The sequence below is a fragment of the Solanum stenotomum genome, chromosome 1, assembly GCF_019186545.1.
Source record: "Solanum stenotomum isolate F172 chromosome 1, ASM1918654v1, whole genome shotgun sequence".
Taxonomy (NCBI): Eukaryota; Viridiplantae; Streptophyta; class Magnoliopsida; order Solanales; family Solanaceae; genus Solanum; species Solanum stenotomum.
Window position 1 is genome coordinate 9,760,839 of NC_064282.1, and position 20,850 is coordinate 9,781,688.

At 35.1% G+C, this 20,850-nt stretch overlaps 2 protein-coding genes across 2 annotated transcripts; both read right to left on the minus strand.

Moving 5' to 3' along the window:
* Positions 1–167: 167 nt before the first annotated feature.
* Positions 168–10,359, minus strand: LOC125866978 (intermediate cleaving peptidase 55, mitochondrial). The gene is made up of 14 exons (XM_049547381.1): positions 10,201–10,359; positions 9,778–9,852; positions 9,335–9,598; positions 9,038–9,130; positions 7,865–8,071; positions 6,988–7,091; positions 6,329–6,395; positions 6,109–6,216; positions 4,510–4,602; positions 3,835–3,919; positions 3,568–3,638; positions 1,455–1,510; positions 689–749; positions 168–503 (listed from the first exon to the last, which is right to left on the minus strand). The coding sequence occupies exons 1-14, from the start codon at positions 10,255–10,257 to the stop codon at positions 402–404; spliced, it is 1,443 nt and encodes a 480-aa protein (XP_049403338.1). The 5' UTR covers positions 10,258–10,359; the 3' UTR covers positions 168–401.
* Positions 10,360–11,514: 1,155 nt separating this feature from the next.
* LOC125866951 (rhodanese-like domain-containing protein 6) lies at positions 11,515–19,157 on the minus strand. The gene is made up of 9 exons (XM_049547346.1): positions 18,889–19,157; positions 18,419–18,580; positions 16,993–17,101; positions 16,646–16,844; positions 15,731–15,812; positions 15,240–15,322; positions 14,690–14,822; positions 12,669–12,831; positions 11,515–12,306 (listed from the first exon to the last, which is right to left on the minus strand). The coding sequence occupies exons 1-9, from the start codon at positions 19,072–19,074 to the stop codon at positions 11,570–11,572; spliced, it is 1,854 nt and encodes a 617-aa protein (XP_049403303.1). The 5' UTR covers positions 19,075–19,157; the 3' UTR covers positions 11,515–11,569.
* Between the last annotated feature and the right edge of the window lie 1,693 nt (positions 19,158–20,850).

A 20,850-nucleotide genomic window follows, 5' to 3' on the forward strand; every position in this document is an offset into this window, starting at 1 on the left:
TGGCAAGCTCTGCGTACACTCTACCCTCCCCAGACCCCACCTAGTGGGATTTCACTGGGTTTGTTGTTGTTGTTGTTGTTGACCATTTATAAAACGAATCCCAAGTGAACATATTTAGAAGATATTGGACAGCAAAAAGACAACACTACATGTCGAAGAAATGCTTCCCAAGTTCCAAATGAGCCTTCAACTTATTCTATAGAAGGAAAAGTCCATGCAATTGTTCTTACTAGCAAATCATACTGAACAAATAACATAAATTATTATTCAACAATTCAATTCTTGCTAGTAAAATAGAAATGGCTCTGGTAGAAAACAAACATGAACCACTTGGATTCTGGTGCTGCTTTTTTTTTAAAAAAAATCGTAACTGTGTCGAGGCGTGGAGAATTAAAAGCAAACTAACTGTGAGCAGATCCAGTGTCTGTTCCCCTTCCATTGGCAAAGTTGTTCAACAAGGACTCAAGGTGTTTAATTTCCTTTGGTATGGAAGCAGTAAGGACCTGTATCCAGAGAGGTAGAAAATTGGCATAAAGATTCATCGACCATCAGACCTTTACTCACAATGCCATAAAACCAACTTAATCTTTAGAGCGCTAATAATTAGTTTCGTACATAATCAAAGGGTCAGAGGAACCATATGGTTGCTTAGGCCTTAAAACCAATTGAACAATTTCTGTCAACATACCTCATACCCCGATTCTGTAATAAGGACTTCATCTTCAATTCTTATGCCAATGCCACGGAACCTGATTGACAGAAGTGATTATAGATGATGAGATTTAAGTATATAGAAGTGCAAGTAAAAGAACGATTTCTAAGAAAACAAGTGCGCCTTTTATTCCTTAGTGGGGGGCAAGAGAATAATCTAGCTCCTTAACTACAGATGAATCACCAGGCAACAGAAATTTAAATTTGACAGCTACTTAGTTCAAGTGAGCAATTATTCTTTCTCCCCAAGATTTACAACAAAGCAACCATTTTTCCTAGAACCGGACAACCTGAAAATGCCATTGCTACATGGAATATTTATTTCGAGGTGTGAAATCTTTTTTAAATCGTGCAAAAGAAATTTCGAATTAAAGGTTGCTGATACCAGTCGTGGTTGAACATAATTAGCCTTTAGTCATTCACTGAAACCCCAATCTAACTGGGACTCTTTTGTACAATTACTCAAAATGACTAATACTGCTACAGGTTACAACTCTAAGAACTTCACAGCAGTTGATTTGACCTACAGGATCTACCTGACCAACCTAGAAAATACATTGTCATATGATTCTCTACTTTTTATGCATAAAAGAGTAATTCTTCATTAATCCACCACAACACATTTTGGCAGATAGAACCAGTTCAATAAACTGAGAATCCCCAAGGAACTCGAGGAAGATCTAAGATACAGAAATCTGAATCATGTCAAAAGGAACATCAATTTGATAAAGTAACAAGTATACCTTTCTGGACAATCAACCAATGAAGGGATGTATATTCCTGGTTCAATTGTGATGACCTACATATAGAAGTTCATGAAGATTGATCAGAGGTTCTTGCAGAAATCACAAGTAATTAGAAGCTGACATCAGAAGGACTCATCTATTTTTGTGGTCAGTAATAATGTAGAAACCACCAGAGAGAGCAGGAGCTTACAAATGTCTAATGACCAGGCAATTTTATCCAAGACTATTTAGCTTTAATTTCATCTGATCATTTTGGGCTATATGCATCTGCTTCATCACTTTTAGAAGAAAGTGTAAAGCATGTCTCACAATTGGTCATGACTTTATCCAAATGCCAGATGTACAAACGCACAGAGGGAACACAGTATTCCAAGAGTCCGAGGTAAGAAAACAAGAACAAGCACATATGACATAACTGCAGAACAATCCTAAGTTATGTGCTTAATCAAATATAAATGTAATACAGAATTAGCATATTTTTCCTCAGATATGATCACCAGGAATTATACAAAGTAAGAACCTCTGAGTAGAATGTTCATGGTGCTTCTGGTTCAAAACATAGTAGTTTCGAGAAAAGTTGAAAGACCAAAAAACACATGCACAGATTCAGATATCTCTGGCACTATAGACCTCAGACAAAGCATATATAACTTAAATCTACACCAACACCAATTAGTTGTATCATTGGAGTTGCAATCAGTAGTGTTGTATACAACATCCGACTTGATATATATTGCATATATTTTCTTGTCATATCAGACAGGTTGGGAGCACATTCCAATTTTCTATGATTCGATGAATGGCAGAAAGGAACGCAATGGGATAACTACTATTTTTTTCTACAAGCAAGCATGTTGGACGTTAAGTACATTTCACAAGAGTGAGGTACTTGTCATGAAATGGATTATACATAAAGTATAAGAACAGTTTGTACTAGCAACATGAAAACAAGATGGACGCGCTACTAAATTTTTTACTGCAATTGCATATAACATTACAATTCCCGCAGGAATAAACGTTCCTAGTGACTCAGAATGATAAGATATACAAGAAATTATTTTTAAGTGATAAAGAATAGACACACCAGGAAAGAAACCTTTATCACTAACAAAAATCAGATCGCATATGAAGCCGGGTTAATGAAGTAAGGGGTCTAGGAGTTATTCATTTCAATTTAATCAATGAAAACAAACGTAGAGAGAAAAGCAAAAGATATTTTGATCAATCTGCTTGATTGAACCGTCAGAGATTTCAAAAATCATTATTAAGCAAATGCGTGCTACCCTGATGTAAGCAACCTTCTACCAACTTCATTTCTGAAATTTACTTTCTCCATTTAACTACTATAGAAGTGATGAAAATTAGAATGAGATGTCAATCCTTCTAATCTGAAAGAGAGATGGAAAATTGTCCCCGCCTGCATTTGGTGGACTGTGTGGGGAGAGAAAAACCATAGTTACTTTGAAGTTAAAATCATCAATTTTCAGGAACTGAAGATGAAATGTTAAGGCTTTTCTTTTTTCGTGTGTAAACATAATTTAATGGAAGATTCATAATCTATTTTTGATGCACTAGATTCCTTATGAGAAGATTAAGGACTAGGAGCTTATTTTTTTGCTCATATTGGATGTAAATATGGGGGACTACACACCCTTTGTGTAGTTTGTTATTAATTTACAGATATGTTACCTGTTTCAAAAAAAAAAAATTAGAAGCTGCAATAGGACCAAAGAGGAGCATATGACAAAACCAGTACAGAAACTATGCATACATATCATCATGCAACTTCCTGTTGTAACCCTTCACATCTCTATAGAACTTTGACCATATGGCTCTTAAATCATAAGCATGGTTAGTGGGTTTATATTGTAATTCATTCAAGAATCAAGGAGAGAATGTCTGAATTATCCATTGGGAAAAACATATTGTAAATTGCTGAAAGAGAATGATGCAGTATGGCAAATCTCATTTGTTTCCAAGTGAACAACTCACTGGAGTTCATTTGCAAGGAGGTTTTCAAAAGAATGTCAACCAATTTATTTTGCTTACCTTGCACTTCCCCAATTATTTTCAGAAATCAAAGTAATCATCAGTAAGGGAGGAAACTTACTACACCAGGTTTCAGAGGTCGATCATATCCAATTGAAGAAGAATCATGAACGTCCATTCCTAGATAGTGACCTGGAAATATGAGACAATCCAAAGTTCATTCAGAGATGGTCGCAGTGGCACAAGCATTCACCTATCTTTTCAGCAAAAAAATCACAATAGGAATAGTAACTGAGAGGACAATCTGAAAGGGACCAAGTATCTGCTGCTATTGCACATGCAGTGTTCTTATATCTGCAGTGGAAGACTAAGGGATTAAAGGAATAACCTATATTCGTAGGATTTAACAATGCATATCTTCGATCATTTTTTAGTATCCCAATCTCCTTGAATCCTCTTCGCAGCTTTTCTTCCTATCCCACATCAAAACAAAAAAAGCAAGAATGAGACCTTGGCACAGCTTAAAAGTATCTAAAGGAAATAGTATGCTGGTGTGGGACAATTACTCACTACAGAATGTATATCATAACACCCTCAAATCTGGAACAGTAATAAGACCTTTTATAAGCTGCCCTAACAACAAACACAAAGAATGACCCTCATGTAAAAAAGCAAAACAATCATTTGCATTAACAAAGTAATGCTACCCATCATTGAGAATCAGTTCCAAAGCACAGTACATTAATTAGACACCTCTAACCAAAACCTTACAGGTTTACCTTTTACCAAAGCATTACCATTCATCATATATGAAGAAATACTATTTTCAAATCAAAGGAGAGGCAACCAAAAAGTCATCTGACCCTCTCCAACATCACTAAACTCAAAACCTTAAAAGGAATTAAACTTTAACCATATCTTTGAAAATACCATTAAGCCTCATTTCAGCGTAACTTGACAATCAGGCAAAACACAAAATAAGAAAGAAAAGAATTAAATTCCTAATCCCCCCCAATCCCTGGAATATAAAACAAAAGAAGTTACAGATTAACTAAAAAAGTACCGAGTAGCGGTGTATTTCTCGGATGCTTGTGCCAGGTCTGCACAGCTCCACACATGCCTTGTTTGTCTCCAAAATAAGATCATAAAGTGCTTCCTGGAAGGAACAGATCAAGTCGTGGATCTTAACATCAAGTTCCAGACAATAAATATGTATAGAGATTATACCACAGAAAAGTTAGCAATCAAAAGCCATAACAAGGGAAGAATTTATTTCTCAAGCATAATCTGTAGCAAAGAAATAAAATCAAGATTTTGGTTTTTATTAAAGACGGATTTTATTATCATTCTCACTGTTCACATCCAGATTGATATCAGTATGGTCATCAAATATCTGGAATTAAGATTCTGAACTCATACCACCAATTGAAGTGCTGGAAATTAATATCTAGCTTTTGAAAACCTTTGATGTGTAGCAAGGATTCCAACACATTAGGATCGAGGTGGATAAGACTTGGCGCCCAAGCATTGGATCCTAAGTGCTCAAATTTAGTGGCTGTCAATGGGCCTATGAGGTGCAAATTCTCATGTGAGAAACACGACAGATTTCTTCTCTCCTAGGGTAATGGTGCTTCACACTTCAGAATTGGTGATAGACAATTAATGTTTATAATTTTGGAGGTAGACTGCAGTTGAGCAAAATAGTCTAGCTGGACACCCAGACCAGGTAAAAAAATTGTTGTGGGGTGCTAGGTTAGGACTGGAGTAAAGAGTGTTCAGAAAAGGTGCCCATAGGGTACATCTACTACACATAGAAGGCAGAATCTCAGGCTCCAGACTGAGAAGATATACCTAGTTATTATGAGTGGTCTTCACTAAACTCAGAGCTCAGGATTGATGCAATGGGTGGAATGCACAGCCATTTTATATCTTCACCTGCATAAGATCCTCTTCATTACTACCCTTTATCTAAACAATTTTCAGTATCTTCACATAGGTTGGTTATGGATGTTGGTAAAACATGAATCCAGTTAAAAGACCATTACTGGAAGCTCTGAATATTTATCAGCAAGAAAACTCGATGTTAGAGAGCTTAACTGGTAAAGATAATAAAATGGTTAGAAAAAAATCTGGAATGTCTCTGTTATGGTTTAAGCAAAAATATGTTTTTCTTTTCAATTGACTAAGAAATTTGTTGAAAGAAGTTAACAAGTAGGGAGTTGCACTCTATTTTTCACCGGACCAGGGACTATCATTTATTGACCTATGTAGTAAAGTACTTGACAACCATAATCTTGAAACATATGGAAATGTCAGTAGTTTGGACTTTCTAGATCAATGAAACTCTCCAATAGAGAAAGATGCAAAAGTTTACCAATCAAAAATAGAAAGATGCAATAGTATGGTATTCATCTGGAGGGTGAAGCAAGCTGCTAGGATACATTACCTGATGTTTTCATTATACTATTCATCTTTCTAGATTTTTTTGGGTAGACTTTTGGGATTTCAATTGATGATCAGTGCATGCTTTCTGAAATGGGAGGTTGTGTAGGACTTTGATCAGCTAATAGGATTATTACACGCAGGACTAGGCTTTGACGTGTGTGTGTGGGGTGGGGTGGGGTGGGGAGAGACTGAAGTAAATCAGGGATTCTATACTTACATGAACAGGAGAAAATTTGCCAAAGGGTGGCCAAGTACGAGTAAGATCACTGACATAACCGTGGAGCTCGCATCCAACATCCATCAAGACAAGGTTACCATCTTCAATCTGTTAAAACAACAAAGTCCCCATCTTCAATCTGTTAAAACAACAAATTAGATACTTGTATTCAACATGCTTGAAATTCAAATCCAACTGCGTTTGAAGATACTAAACATACTTTCTGGTCATTACGAGAATAATGAATGACACTGCCATTAGGTCCGCCACCAACAACAGGGTTAAACCTGCGGAGCAGAAAGAGGAAAATGTATAATCCTTGAAACGATCTCAGCTAGAAGAATGACTAAAAAGGAAAACAGTCAGGAAAAAGTTGCTAGATTAGGAGAGGGGGAAGCAAAACAAGACGAAGTGGTGGAGAATAATCCCACACTGTATCTGGTGGACTATCTGGAGGGAGAGGAATGGAAGAAGCTTTGGAGATAGATTCGACAACATTCAGAAAATCAAAGGGAGCTGAATAGCAACTTTCTACTTTTGGTGTAAAGAACATTGTATAGAATATGCTGAACAGTTAGTAGATCCTTTAGGTTTACGGTAATTAATCTCTTGTTTTAGCTTGTTAAAACCTTTTTGGAGATCCCCAACATACATCAATGCTGAGGAATACAACATTACCAGTTTCAAAAACAAAACAAAAAACTATCAGAAACTCAGAGAATAGAAGAAAAAGAAAATCAATTGCATGTTTAGATACGAGGAAAATGCATTTTGATTCAATCTGCTGCAACCCATGTTAGACTAAAATACTTTGAAAAAATTGCAAGCTGCTCCCCTCTCTAAATACAAACTTCCAAACATAATACAAGAAAAACTTACGCCATTCTTTGGGCACCTCTAACTCTGCATTCATATTCGAATTTGGCTGACAGCATTCCTTCATCAGGAAACAACTTCGAGTACAACATGGTATGGATAAGCGCCTACCAAAAACATATACAATAGAACATCAAGAAACAAAAACTAACTTTTATACAGTATAAATAAGGACTGAACTAGTGACAGGGAAATATCAACACTCACATATAACACCCAACTATATTGCTAGACAACTGCATACAAGTTTCAGGAATAGGAAGAAACATTTTCCAGACCAGTCTCTCCTAAGCAAACATGCAAATCATGATTGTGAAATAGGATGAACGGATAGTACATACACATCTTTCTTAAGCATGCCTAGAACTTCTGAACTACTAAATACCGAAGCACATTATCAAAGAAAGAATTGTACATGCAAGAACAGGTACGGACTCCAAATTTTTGGAATATTAAGAACAGTCTTCTATTAGACTAATGATCCTTTAATCTGTACATTTTTCCTTTTTTGAATAACTTCTGGATCTTCCGAATGTAGTATCTTCAACCTGAAGACACCATCCTTGACATGAAAGAAAAAGAGGAAATAAAGGGATATGCCTTATTTTTTACCTTTTAAAGAAAATTAGTCATACAACAAAATGACAAACATGTCACTTAAGATGCCATCAGCTGATACGCAAACAATGCTTTTTATAATTTTGAAACAAGCTCGGTCATATCTCAATACCCTTGTGACATGTTAACTGCCTGAAGAGTATCAACTTCAGAAGAAGACAAATAAACATATGAAAGTTAAGTCAGATGTATGCTCTATCTATCCATCTCTGTAACTCAGATACGATTTTCCAAGTGCAATCAGAAAAAGAACTACCATTACCTGACAAGCTATTGATGCAGAATCTCTCATCAATTTAAGCTCAGCTGGAGACTTCACCAGCCGGGCTTCATGAGTGTAAACAGAGAAATCTTTTACTTTGCAATTGTTTACTGCTTTTCTATAGGCTTCTAGTTCCATGTAAGATGAAGTCGTTGTCTTCACATTATGGAACACAATGGAAGAACTTTCTATCATCCTGGAAAGCATCTGACAAGTCCAGCAAAAATTAGAGAAAAGAGATATTGCAACATGGGAGCAACTAAAATAAAGTGACTACACTGAAGCCATGTACAGGAAAGACAGCTACGAAGGAAATAATTGGCATATTTCCCTTTCTGACATATAGTATATAGATAATCATGATATGTACATCACATCTTCATTTCCTGTACTTTTTTGTAAGGGAAGAGTTTATTGATGTTCCCGGATTTAAGCTCATATGGAATTGGTATATGATAAGTAGAGAATCTACCCATAATACGGTTCTCTACAAATAACACTCGGTCATATATACATCTTCCTTTCCTGTCCACTGTGTTGTCAATCTAAATACTAATTGTCATTACATGGTCTAAGAGGCTAACCTAACAGCCTAACAAAAAGTATTCCCTCTGCCTAAATCATCCTAGTTTCCTTTTAGAAATCAGTGTCCACTCTCCTTAAAGCAAAGTGTTAACCTTCACTCTTCAATTTCATGCTCATAATATTATATTCTCAACCCATCCTAACATGATGCCTGCTTGATTTCAAATATTATGAGGAGAAGTTACATCCAGTGATAGGTCCCATCAAACATGAAGTTTTAGGTAAGGCAAGCCTAACTTCTATATATGCGAAAACTTTGACATTCCGTCCACTTTGTTCCAGCTATACCTTTTACACATATTAAGGAGGAAAACTACTTCTTTTCCAGGAAAGAAAAGAGAAAAAGGAATTTTGCACAGCAATCCATTCTAAGGATTTAGCAACAGTTAGAGTATCTATAAGACATCTTTATAGGTCCAATTCTCTAACAGTAAATTCCATAATCAAGAGGAAAGAAGATTATAGGGTTCCACAATAGAAGGGATGTTACTCTATGCCGTTTTACTTATCAATGTGAGAGGTATTTGCTTCTAACAAGAATCTCAAACTTATTTGCAGTTGTAGATACGATACTTCAAAAAAGTTTACCTCAGGCAATCTGCTAATGGGGTAAGCAAGGTCAGCCTTGAATATATCTAGAGCTGCATCAACTCCAGCCACCTCTCCTTGCCAAAGAACGTCCTAAAAATACTTTTTGACTTTAAAATGGAAGAAATCTTTAACTTTCTACAATCTATACTAACCATAATACCATAGTAGCAGCTAAATCTAAAGAAAAAATGTTACTAAAATTGAGATATTTGTTCTAGAAATAGGACGAAGCTCTCCTCTTATTAACAGCTTCCTGTCAACAAAAACAAGGCAAGTGAATGGTTCCTGAAGTACCTGGAGGCTTGGTTCTGGCATGAACATGCATAAACCACAGTCATGCCCTAGAACTGCTACACCACCAGGTTGTTGGCATCCAGTGATGTATAAATAGTCAGCATCCTGCCTAAAATTGTAAGGTACAACATCAGTCATCATTTTTGTGGGAGCAGCTGCAACAATAGCTAAACTATTCTCCGGAAGGAAGTCCAATAATTTCTTCCTTCTCTGCATATATTCTTCACTGGTAATGCCAGGAGTAATCTCCCCTTCCTTCATTAACTGCAGGCAATTACATAACGACATTTTACCGTTATTCCCAACAGAGTGTTCCAAAGAAAGGTGGGTACAAGAAAAGAAAACAAGAATTAAATTTTACTCAAACTTCATCTTTTGTTAATGTCAAAAGCCCTAATTCCATGTTACCAAGTATCAATGCTACATATGCAGTGTAGAATTACCTGAGGGTGAGTGGCAGGAGTTGGCTGCCCAGCATCATAAATTTTCTTGGTAGAATATGCACTGGTTTTGACTACCTATTATATCCAAATCATATTATATAAGCAGGAAACCAAAATAAATTGAATAATAAAAAGACTTGTTAAATTTAGACATCAGAAATCAACTTTAAACAAAAAAAAAAACCATAATTTACCCAAGAAAGAGGGGAAATTCCACTCCATTACAAAAACTAAAGTACTCAAGATTAAAATTTGCGAACAGGTAAACGGGATGGAAGTTTTGAATATCTACATTAATTCAATGCCCTCAAGAAATATGCAATATCTCAATATATGTACACTACTAAGTACTAACCCAAAAACAAGAATTGGAAGTGAAACAGACAAGGTTCTTGGGAAGAATAAAAGAAAAGATAAACAAACTTGATTAAGGAATCTTGAGGAGATTCTGTGAAGTGGGTTTCTTCGGAGAGCCTGCATATTGTTTCTTTTTTTCTTTGTTTCTTGTTCTTGTTCTTGTTCGTCTTCTTGACTGGGGTACTAGGTCCAGAACTGGGGTTCCTTTGTTATGTGTTTTTTGACTTTTCTCCCTTCGGGGTTTAAGGTCCCTATGACTTCTTCTATTTGTAGTAAGCGACCCGTTAAATATTTAATTATCTATTTCGTCCTAATATTTATGCTATTTCAGATTTGGCTCCCTTCTTTTTGGCGAAACAGCAGAAAACCCTCACTTTTACCTTCATCTCTAACATTTTAACCCTCATTTTCTTCTCTCTTTTTTCTTTTTTGGGAGGATATTTTTTATGGCTTAAGAGTCTGTTTGGCTAAGTGGCTAAAAAGTAAAAATGGTTTATTTTTGTTAAATAATTTTAAGAAAAGTATTTTTGAAAAAAATAAAATAATTTGTATTTGATTAATTCATTTAAAAAGTGTTTCTCATGCATTTTCAATTTTCATCCCTTGGATAGATAGAGAGGGAGGGCTGAACTTTTGGTTTTTTCATGTTGTCAAAGAGTTGAACAATGATTGTTTCGTGTTGTCAAAGATTTGAACAATGAAAATAGATGCCGAGTGACTGATCAAATTGATCAAGTCACGTAGGAACAAGGTTCAAGTCTACCGATCTTTTAGGATGCCTCAGCTGCATACATCACTCACTTCCATTTGACACCTTTCATTATGATAAACGGATGAATAAAATATATTTTTTAGGGGAAAAAAAAGAAAATTAATGAATAAGGCGAATTGTAATGCTTATATAAGTTGTTTTTTAAAGTGCCAATATTTTTCTTTCTTATAAATTTGGCTAAAGGATGCAAAACTCAAAGATAAATGAGAGATCTTGAGACAATTCGTTTAGCGTGAGGGATAAAAATATATAGTCCTAGAATAAAAGTTTGGTGTCTTGTTTGGTTGACATGTTTGGGATAACTTATGACATCATTTATACCATAGTGATGGGATAAGTTATCCCAGGATAACTAACCCCGGGACAACTAATTCCCAACCAAACGACCTAGTAGTATGTAAGTTAAGTACACGTCACAGATTTGAATTCTGTTGCACACAAATTTGATATTTAAGTGGAGAAAAGTAAAGAAACAAGCCAATTATCCAAAAAAAAATGTTAAAATAATGGGCCAACTCCATGAATGAATTGATCTTGAGAACTAAATCACTTGAAACCAGGGACTATGATTAATAGTTTACAAATTTTATAACATTTTAGTACAAGCAAAGCATAATCCCCAAATCTTTTACAGCAAAAGATGGTGTGCATCAAGGCTTTGACTTACATGAAACGTTTGAGGAATTCTTTTATCTGTTCTATATATGGAGGTCTAGTAGGAATTATATGACCAAAGTCATGTTCAATAACAACAGAGCAGCCATTCTCAAACACAGAAGCAAGATGTCTACTAGCTTGGCTCTCTATCTGTCTATCTTTACCCTTGTCGTTGCCAAATATATGAAGTGAAGGAACATTGATTGAACCCTGCTGACAATTGTTCATATTAACAGCAAATCCGGAGCACAGAATTGCAAATCTGAATTCCATCTCTCCTCTTAGCTTCTGCTGATGTAGGCAAACTAAAGCGGCCATTGCAGCTCCTTGTGAAAATCCCAATATTCCATCGAAAGGGCCTGTTTTAGAATATAAGTCTTTTAAATATGCAATTGATATGTCGAAACCTTCAGTTTGTTTCTGGTACTGAAGAGGATCAAATGGACTATCAGCTATCTTCCAATCAGAATCGTTCTCTCCCTTGTGATCAGGTGCAACTAACCATGAGAACTTTATACTGCAACTCTCTGAGGGTGGACGGTTATTTTCCATTTCTGATGCAGAATCGCAGTTTCTACGAATTTGATAAATGAAAGACAATTCATGAGGTGCATCCACAAAAACAAGTTCAGCAATGCTCTTCAGTTTCTTGGCCAGCGATGCAGTTCTGCCTTTGAAACCAGAAGCATTCTGGCGGAAACCATGAAGGCAAAGAATTCTCAGTTTTCGCAATGTCCTGGGTCCTGCAGTGTATTCCACTACATAATGTCAAGAGTCTTTGGAAACACCAAGCAGGAGAAAAGAAGTATTCTAAAAGCATATCCCTGAATTAGTTTTCCTAAATATGTGTGTGCTGGCAACAAAGTATGGGACTCGAGAAACAATCATAAACACTGAGCCATGAGGAATAAAAGAAACATGACAATGTTAGATGGTGTACTATAGCAATTTTTCGATTATCAAACAGCAAAGCTTAAATCAAAACTGATAGGGTGCAGCATATCTACTCTACAATTTTTGGATAGTCATACAGCCATGCTTAGATTAAAGTTCAAAGAGTGCATGCAAAGCTGAACTCGGACAATACTAGACACCATAGTATTACCTGAAACCAAGGGAGATGGAGCAATTCTATCCGAGGTAGAGACAGCTTCAAGCTCCCTGACTTCTGATATTTCCACTGAGTTGTCAAACTCTGTTGCTGAAGTTAGCTGAATACACTGGCTGTTTTTCTGGCACAGTTCACAAACATAAGAAGAATCCTTCGTCTGCAAGACAGGAAACATTTACATAAGGAAGAGAGAAATGAAGAAAAGATGACAAAACAATCGACAAGGAAATACACCTTATATCACAAATTGAGCAAACAAAGCTGACTTTGAGACAAGACCATTATGTTACAGTAACAATGTAATACTTGGAACTTTGAATATTTGAAAAGGGTACATAGATGTTACATCAAACTCAAATACTTTAAAGCAATATTATTAAATTGATTTGATTTCATAAAAAGATAAAGCAGATGAGATGGAAAGGGACAGGGACAGGGAGGTAGCTGCAGTACTGGTAGCCCAAACCACAGATCAGGTCCTTCTAACTGAAAGGCAGATATCTAGTAGTTCGCCGGAAGTCCAGAAAAAGATAGAAGATATGATGGGCCTTGCTCATCAATTAATTGGAAGAATCAACCCAAAAGTACTTACTAGGTATGCATATCCATCATCAAGGTTTCTGATGGGAACCCAAAATTAATGCTAAAATTTCTCACCAGATAAGCCTAAAGGCAATACAAGCAACAATCATTAGTTGAGATCTAGCAGTTAACCATCTAAGAAAATGCTTCATGCACTCATCACTCCTATATACACACCATGCAATAACAGTTCAAGTACTACACAAGCATCCTGCAGCTAGTCTCTCCCCTTTATTTCTTTCTGCATCCATGTTTATCGATACTTTTATGGTATTCATTTTCACGTTGCATAATTTGTCGATGGCATAACAACCAAAGGACTATATGAAGAAAACTATTTTCTGTTTGTATCAACCAATCAACTAGTTTTCAATCTCAAGCTAGCTGGAATTAGCTAGATGAACCCTTAATATCTAACCCCCTATTCAGACCCCTTTCATTCCAACTCAAATACTTGTGTCATTAAAGGTAAATTAGAGACTCACCTGCAGGGTAAGTAAACATCATGAGTCTGAATCCTTTCTGGCGAACCAAACCGAGTATTTAGGTGGAGAAAGATAGAGAGGAGGGGCTATTATCCCATGAGTTTCAAAACTGGAAATAACGAATTTCTTCGTTATGAAAAAAGTGTAAATTGGAGGTAATCCTGGCAAATATTGGCCCTAATGTAACTATAATGACAACAATTAAGCCTAAATTCCAATATGCGGCACTGCATATACAAATCCTTTGCTTCCATTATGTTCTAGTCTTCGTTAAAATTTTCCAAAAAATTGTAGGTCAGCTAAGACAACTTTCCTTCATTGACTTTACATGTAGCTCATACCCTTTTATCATTGTCAATCATGATAGTGTGGTACCACCAAGACATTGCATGTAGAGGTCTGTGTTGGACATGGCCAAATCATTTCATGCAACCTTCTCATTCTATCCTCTATATGTGCTTCTTGAGCTCATCGCCGGAATTAATGATTTCTAATTTTACCCAATCATGTATAACTGCGCATCTATCTTGACACTCACATTTCTAAGACATTCATTCCAATATAAAATTGATGGTCTCACAACCGTCTTACGAAACTTGCCTACCACTTTGTTACATCTCTTTCTGCCGCATAGCATTTCTATACCCTATTTGTGATTATTAATGATAGTGAAGAACATTCTGGCAGAAAGTATATCTCTAACAAGCAACTGAAACTGCCAGGTCAAGGTTTCTAGTTAAATAAAAAAGCAGGGAGTCAAAATATCTTCACACTTTATGAAGAGCTCCTGTGAGAGTCTAAGCAAATACAACTGAAAATTCCTTCTCAAATTATCAAGTTCACAAGACAAGTATGCATTGAATTTTTGAGCCACCAAATAGTTTTAAGTACCCAATCAATCTAATGCAATCAAAAGATGGTAAGATCAATCTTCCTAGTGATACTTACCCGGCAATTATCACAGACTAATACAAGCATCCTACAGTACGTGCACCGGGTCCGTGACGAGTAATCATCAAAAGGAGAACTACAGAGAAGACAAGTACCCAAAATTCTTGAATCTGAGCTTCCAACTGAAACCCTGGCAAAATCAGAAAGAAGCAAGGCAAAACATTGAGAATGCCTCCAGTGAATGATGAATACTCTACAAAGGAAGTAAATGACACCCAGCACAGCCTTCTCAAAGAATATTATGGCATGGATACTGACGCAGGAAAAAATCAGTTTCTGGTATTATGCATCTTTTGGAAATAAATAAATATATATAAAAGACCTCGGATCGAGTTAAAGAGCTATATATGCTTAATGTGCCAACATCAAGAGCTGCATTTTATTTTGTAGTATTTCCTCTGAGATTAAGTGCAGAGACACATATTTTGGACAGAGATGTTTCCTAGTATTAGTAAGGTTGTAATCACATCAGTGAGAATGCTGGATCAGTGAAACCAAGAATCTGACTAGGGCTTGACTAAGAAGCATGGAAATACAGTGATCATACCTGTGGTCAAAGACAAAATTCTTTCCTCGGAAAAAACCACCATCAGGAAATTGCTCCAGATATCGTTGTATCCCACCATAAAGCTGTGGAAAGCAAATACTTTGAATCAGCACTCAACATCATTTAGTCCGTAAGCCAGATTTTACCCACATTACAAAGATCCTGATAATCATGAAATGGAATTTAAAACGGATCTGGTTGTTCTCCAAAAGAAATTCTTTAGAAAGCAAAACATGGATATTTCAAACACGTCCATCTAAGCATTATGAAATCTTGATCTTACCATGGCAAAGCTTAAAAGATCAATTTCATGGTTTCAAAACAAAATTTTAAAAGGTTAACCATTGACATGAGGTTTCACATTCCAAATTCATCAGAATAGCACTTAATAAAATATAAATCATAGTTTAGATGAACTTTCCAATGCCAGAGAAAGGCCCAACAATGTTAAACAACTGCACTAGAAGGATCTGGTTTTCATAACAGCTTACCTGGAAAACATTTTCAAAGCCGGCACCTTTAGACCTGATATAGGCTGATGCCATCTCGCATCTAATTCCTCCCGTACAGTACCTGAAAAACATCAACAGGCGATAAAAACCCAGATTCTCATACAACAGCAGGATGTAGATCATTATTAGAATGCAAGCAATCCATAGAGTGTTACATCTAACTCTGAATTACATGCATTTAACACAATATCCTCTGCAACTTCTCATCCACCCTTTTCCTTCCAAATCCTAATATTCCTAAAGAAATTTTCTATACTACCATTATAGCACATTGCATGCAAGTAATAGTTAAGCATCAATACAATGCTATTTAACATCTTAACTTTGAATTAAATGCCTGTTGCACTATCCAACATTTTTTACTCCTAATAGTCCTAACACTTTCCCATGCACCTAAATCTACAGATCGTAATGTATCATATAGCCATATCCAAGAAACAAAAGGGGAAAAACATTTTTTTTTAAAAAAAACAGTAAGAGGAATAAGCTGCAAGTTGTTGCAACTAGACAGCAGACACAATGTGTTCTATACATAATTGTTGAAGGGCACAGATCATCAACAAAAGGAAAGAAATTTTTAGTTCACTACTGCAAAATAACACGAAGGCACAATGCCACAGATTTGAAGTTCAGAACAAATCATCTCCTGCAATGTAATATAAAGCCAAGGGGAGACTGGAAATTCGAAGGGAACAAACTAATGAAGCAGGATAGCAGCAACACTTTAACTGAGCAGAAGTAAACCCTGTACAGTTTCTCTCAATGTAAAATGCATAAGATAGAATCAAATAAAAATGCAAAATCAGAAGAATGAACATAAGAGAAATAGTTCATGCAATTCATCAGAATTATAATCCACTCAACAATGATACAATGTTGTTGAACAACACTTACATGAGAATATTGTTCCCACACAACTTCTCAGAGTTGTTATCTATCCAAGAAGGAAGGTCACTGTACTGCCGGATTTCTGGATCCAAAGTCTCCACATTTGGAGTATAAAACTTCCCGATTCTAGTCTCATATAAATTCCTTGCATCAACAAGGACAGTTCCTTTATCGCTGCTTGAAATCAGTTTGTCTTGAGGGTTCCCTGGTAAAAAACAGAAAATTAAACAGCTACTAGAGAAATATGCAGATTCCTCCTACAAATCTCAATGTGAGAACATCAGAATAATCATAATTCATAGTTAACTTAAAAGCACATTGATTAAGCTTCATCAAAGAGGTGGAGCACAAACCAACATTGTGAAGGACAGAGTGGAATTCGGCTGCAGATAGATGCTTCCCCGCATTTGAAATATCAGGTGGTGAACTTGGAAGGGGACAGGAACTTAAAGTTACCAATTCCTGAGTGAGAAGGTGAGGTTAGCATCACTTGGAAAGAAAACGATCAAGAAAGTGATATAGACAAACTTCACTACAAGTCAATTATTCAACAAAAATTAGCCAGATTTTCCTCTTCATATAAGAAAATTCAACACATTTTATTGTTATCAATAGATGCTTACTCAATTGTTTTTTTTATTTCAAAGTCTATGTGCTCTCTTATAAGCGTAGGCAAAGTTCAACATCCCGATTACAGTCGGTTTCACTCCACATAGACATTATATCCAAGATTTGCTGGCCATGTCAAATGGATAGCCGAAGCTAGCAGCATTTTGTTTTCTTTAGTAGACACCCAAATCAGGTATACCCTAATTGTTTTTTTGGTTAGAAATATCAGCAATATCATGCGTACGTAGAAGATGCCAATCGAAAACCAACACCCACAACGGCATTTAAGAAATATAGGATCAGGACAGAGTAGTATCAAGATAGCCTATTTCCACATTGCTCCAATGGTATGCCCAAAGGGCTAGGCCAAAGGCAAGGATGAAATTTTGTGAAGTACGGATTAGGTGCAAGTGACAGGTTTGAATCCTGCTGCGAACAAAAGATATTTAAGTTGGAATTAGAGTAGAAGGGTCATAGTCCCGGTATTTCTAAATCAATACCTCGCAGAGTGTGGTTGGACCCACAAAGTGGGCACAAGTGTGATTGCTCCGAGACATTGCTCCAATGGTTTGGCTTCACAAAGAAAGAATCATCTAAGGGTTTTGGAGGAGATTACTCTAGCATATTGAGATCCTATGTTACTTAGCAAGTTATATGGTTTGGAAAAAAAATCAATAGAGGTGTCAAGACTAATAGTTCAATGAATACATACAATAAACAAATTCATTGCAATTTTTGTTTTCTTTTTGGACATATCAAACTTCGTTATAGTTCAAATTTCTAATTGCTAAATTAGAAACATATGACTTAGGAGTTTATACGTTGTAGTAGAACTTCTACCCAAAAAGGTGGACTTTAAGTAAATAAAATTGTGAAATGTAACTGCGAGGGTGCAAGTCAAGAACAGTGAGTACCAGGGTCAATGCCAATTGCCCACACATTCGCAATAGCTTTAATTATATCATACAGAAAGTAGCAACCAAACTTCTATTTAAAGAAAAAGTAAAACCATGGGCAAGTTTTCATTCAACTAACTTACTAATTTGCTACTAATGAAAGCATTAAGTTCCATGAGTATGACCAAGTCTGACAACTAACCAGAATCAACCATATAACTTCTTCTGCAAATGAAAACATAAAAATAGAACAGGATGAAATCAGTAATCCAACCTTAACTATACGTATGGAGAGGGAAGTAAATCCACATTCCACGGCGACCCTATCATTTGATGGTTCATGGCAAGATGCAAGCTTAAAGTCTGTCCCTTCAAACAGACAATTCAACTTCACTGCAGCAATGTGCTCCTTCAAAGAAGATAACTTTCCCCCAACCTGCAGAAACCCACCTAATAGGTCAGAATCATTATACTTGGACACTCATCACACAAAAACATAGATGTTTCAAGTGCGTACTACTCCTTCTATCCCAAAAGAATGTTGGAGTTCGAAGTCCAATAAAATTTACTTATGTATAAACTACATAAGAGATGACAAAATATAAAGATTGTTCTGACTCTCCAAATATGGCTAGTAAGTATCAAACAAATTATGAAGTCTCTAATGATATGCAAAAAAATACAATTTTGAACAAATGGGGTCTTCATATTCCATTTAAATGATGGAAATGAGAGAGAAATTACAGTTACGTTGACGCCATTGTGAGAGAGGCGGACACGACCCAGGAGGGAAAGAGACTTGCAATTGGACTCATAGAAGTTGAATAGTGCTTCAAGATCGGGAATGGTGGCGTACTTGTAGTATAACAACACGCCGTAATCTTCTTCTTGCTGTTCTTGCTTTATTTCTTGATTCGCCATTGATGCCATAATTCTTTCTTGGAGATTTGCTTAAACCCTTTGTCCTTCTGATCCTGCAAACCCCTTCTTCTTTGGTTTAATTGCAAGTTAGCCCCTATATTTTGTTGTAATCTTGTATATATCTTTGGTTCGGGGGTTTACACTGCAATGTAAGTATGAGATAGGAGTAATACATAGATGCCTTTATAATTACAACAATCTCGTAATAGAGCTATTTTTATATTAGAAAGTGCGTTAAAACAAGAATAATGATTTTTCATTAAATAAGATATAAATTGATCATTATTTTATTCAATATCAATATTTTTCGAATAGATATTAATGTGTGTTAAATAAAAATGCCTTTAAATAATGTTACAGACGCTAACGTTTTCACAAAATATAAACTACGTGTTCCTTAATTTATCAATTATTTGATTGTCGTTGAATTATCCCACCAAAAAAAAACATAATACTCTTTTTATAAATAAAAAAATAGGCTTTCTCAATGTTTAAAAAATATAAATTAAAGTCAAGTTTGATGAATGTATATATTGATTTTTCAGTGACATGGGAGAATCTAAGACCATCTTCAAACGTAATTATGGAGATTAAAATTAATGTAGTCTGAATTTATTTTTACAATAGTGTTTGTCTTTCAACAACTTCTCTTTAAAATATTTCATGTCTCTACTAAAATTTGATAATTATGTAAGTGTGTGATTCTTCATGTTTATGCAGATTGTTATTTTTATGTAAGTACAAAGTATATCACAATCTTAATTTTACTTTTATATTTTGTTACTTATAACTCAATTAACAAGTTTATATATTAAATTCATCAGATTTTCTAATTATCACAAAATTATATATTAACTATGTATACATGAAATTTGATAAATTAAGAGAGCAATGAAAAATTTGCATACACTTATAACTCACACATATATATTGCAATAAAATGATCCAGTTGTAATTTTGCAAATGTGTTGCCCCAAAACAATATATGAAAAAATGAGCATTTTCTATTTTTCTTTTGCAATTATTCAAGTGGAAAAATAAAATGATTTTCCACTATTCTTTTCCAAGTTCGTATGCGTTCATATTTCAACTATAAAAAAATTGCAAATTCATAAAAAAAAAATGCAACAGAAAAATCTTAAAATTTCTTCTCCAATTCTTTAATAGTACCAATCAAATTAATTTTGAAAAAAAAATGTTGCAACGCATTTTTTTTTTATCTTTATATGTGAAGTTCATTTACACCTTGTTTGGATGGTTGTTACCTATTGTATTTGTATTATACTGTTAGTTAAAATACAATGTTTATTTTAATTGTTACTTAAATTGTATTGTATTGTATCATTAGATAACAATGAAAGACCTATTTTATGTAAGGATCGATTTAGTGTGATTGTGTCGTTACCTTAATATTTTCTTTTCAATTTATCTTTATTAATTATTTAATATTATATTTCATCTTTTACCATACATTTTCAGAGTAGATCTATCACGTATCCTACTTTTCTCGTAGGTTTATCATTCAAATTATGGATTTGTGAAATTACGTAACAACGAAAAACAATACAGCCTATCCGAACATTGTATTCATTAAAACAATACAATACAATATATTATGAAACAATACGTAACAATCATCCAAACAAAGTGTTATAATAATGTATAAATTTGTATATAAAATGTATAATAATATTTATCAAAAACAATTAAAAAAGGGGTAATAATATATGAACAACTTTCACATATAGCAAATACAAATTTCATATTTGTATGCTATAGCAAAGT

Excerpts from the sequence above, each read along its gene's own strand:
- LOC125866951 (XM_049547346.1), bottom strand. The coding sequence starts at position 19,074 with ATGGCATCAATGGCGAATCAAGAAATAAAGCAAGAACAGCAAGAAGAA. Across the intron at positions 18,581-18,888 it reads ACAATGGCGTCAACGTAACT|GTTGGGGGAAAGTTATCTTC; the intron begins GTAATTTCTCTC and ends GGGTTTCTGCAG. Across the intron at positions 15,813-16,645 it reads TGTGGGAACAATATTCTCAT|GTACTGTACGGGAGGAATTA; the intron begins GTAAGTGTTGTT and ends GATGTTTTTCAG.
- LOC125866978 (XM_049547381.1), bottom strand. The coding sequence starts at position 10,257 with ATGCAGGCTCTCCGAAGAAACCCACTTCACAGAATCTCCTCAAGATTC. Across the intron at positions 4,603-6,108 it reads GCAAATTTTCTCCTGTTCAT|GAAGCACTTTATGATCTTAT; the intron begins GTAAGTATAGAA and ends TGTTCCTTCCAG. Across the intron at positions 504-688 it reads TTACAGAATCGGGGTATGAG|GTCCTTACTGCTTCCATACC; the intron begins GTATGTTGACAG and ends CTCTGGATACAG.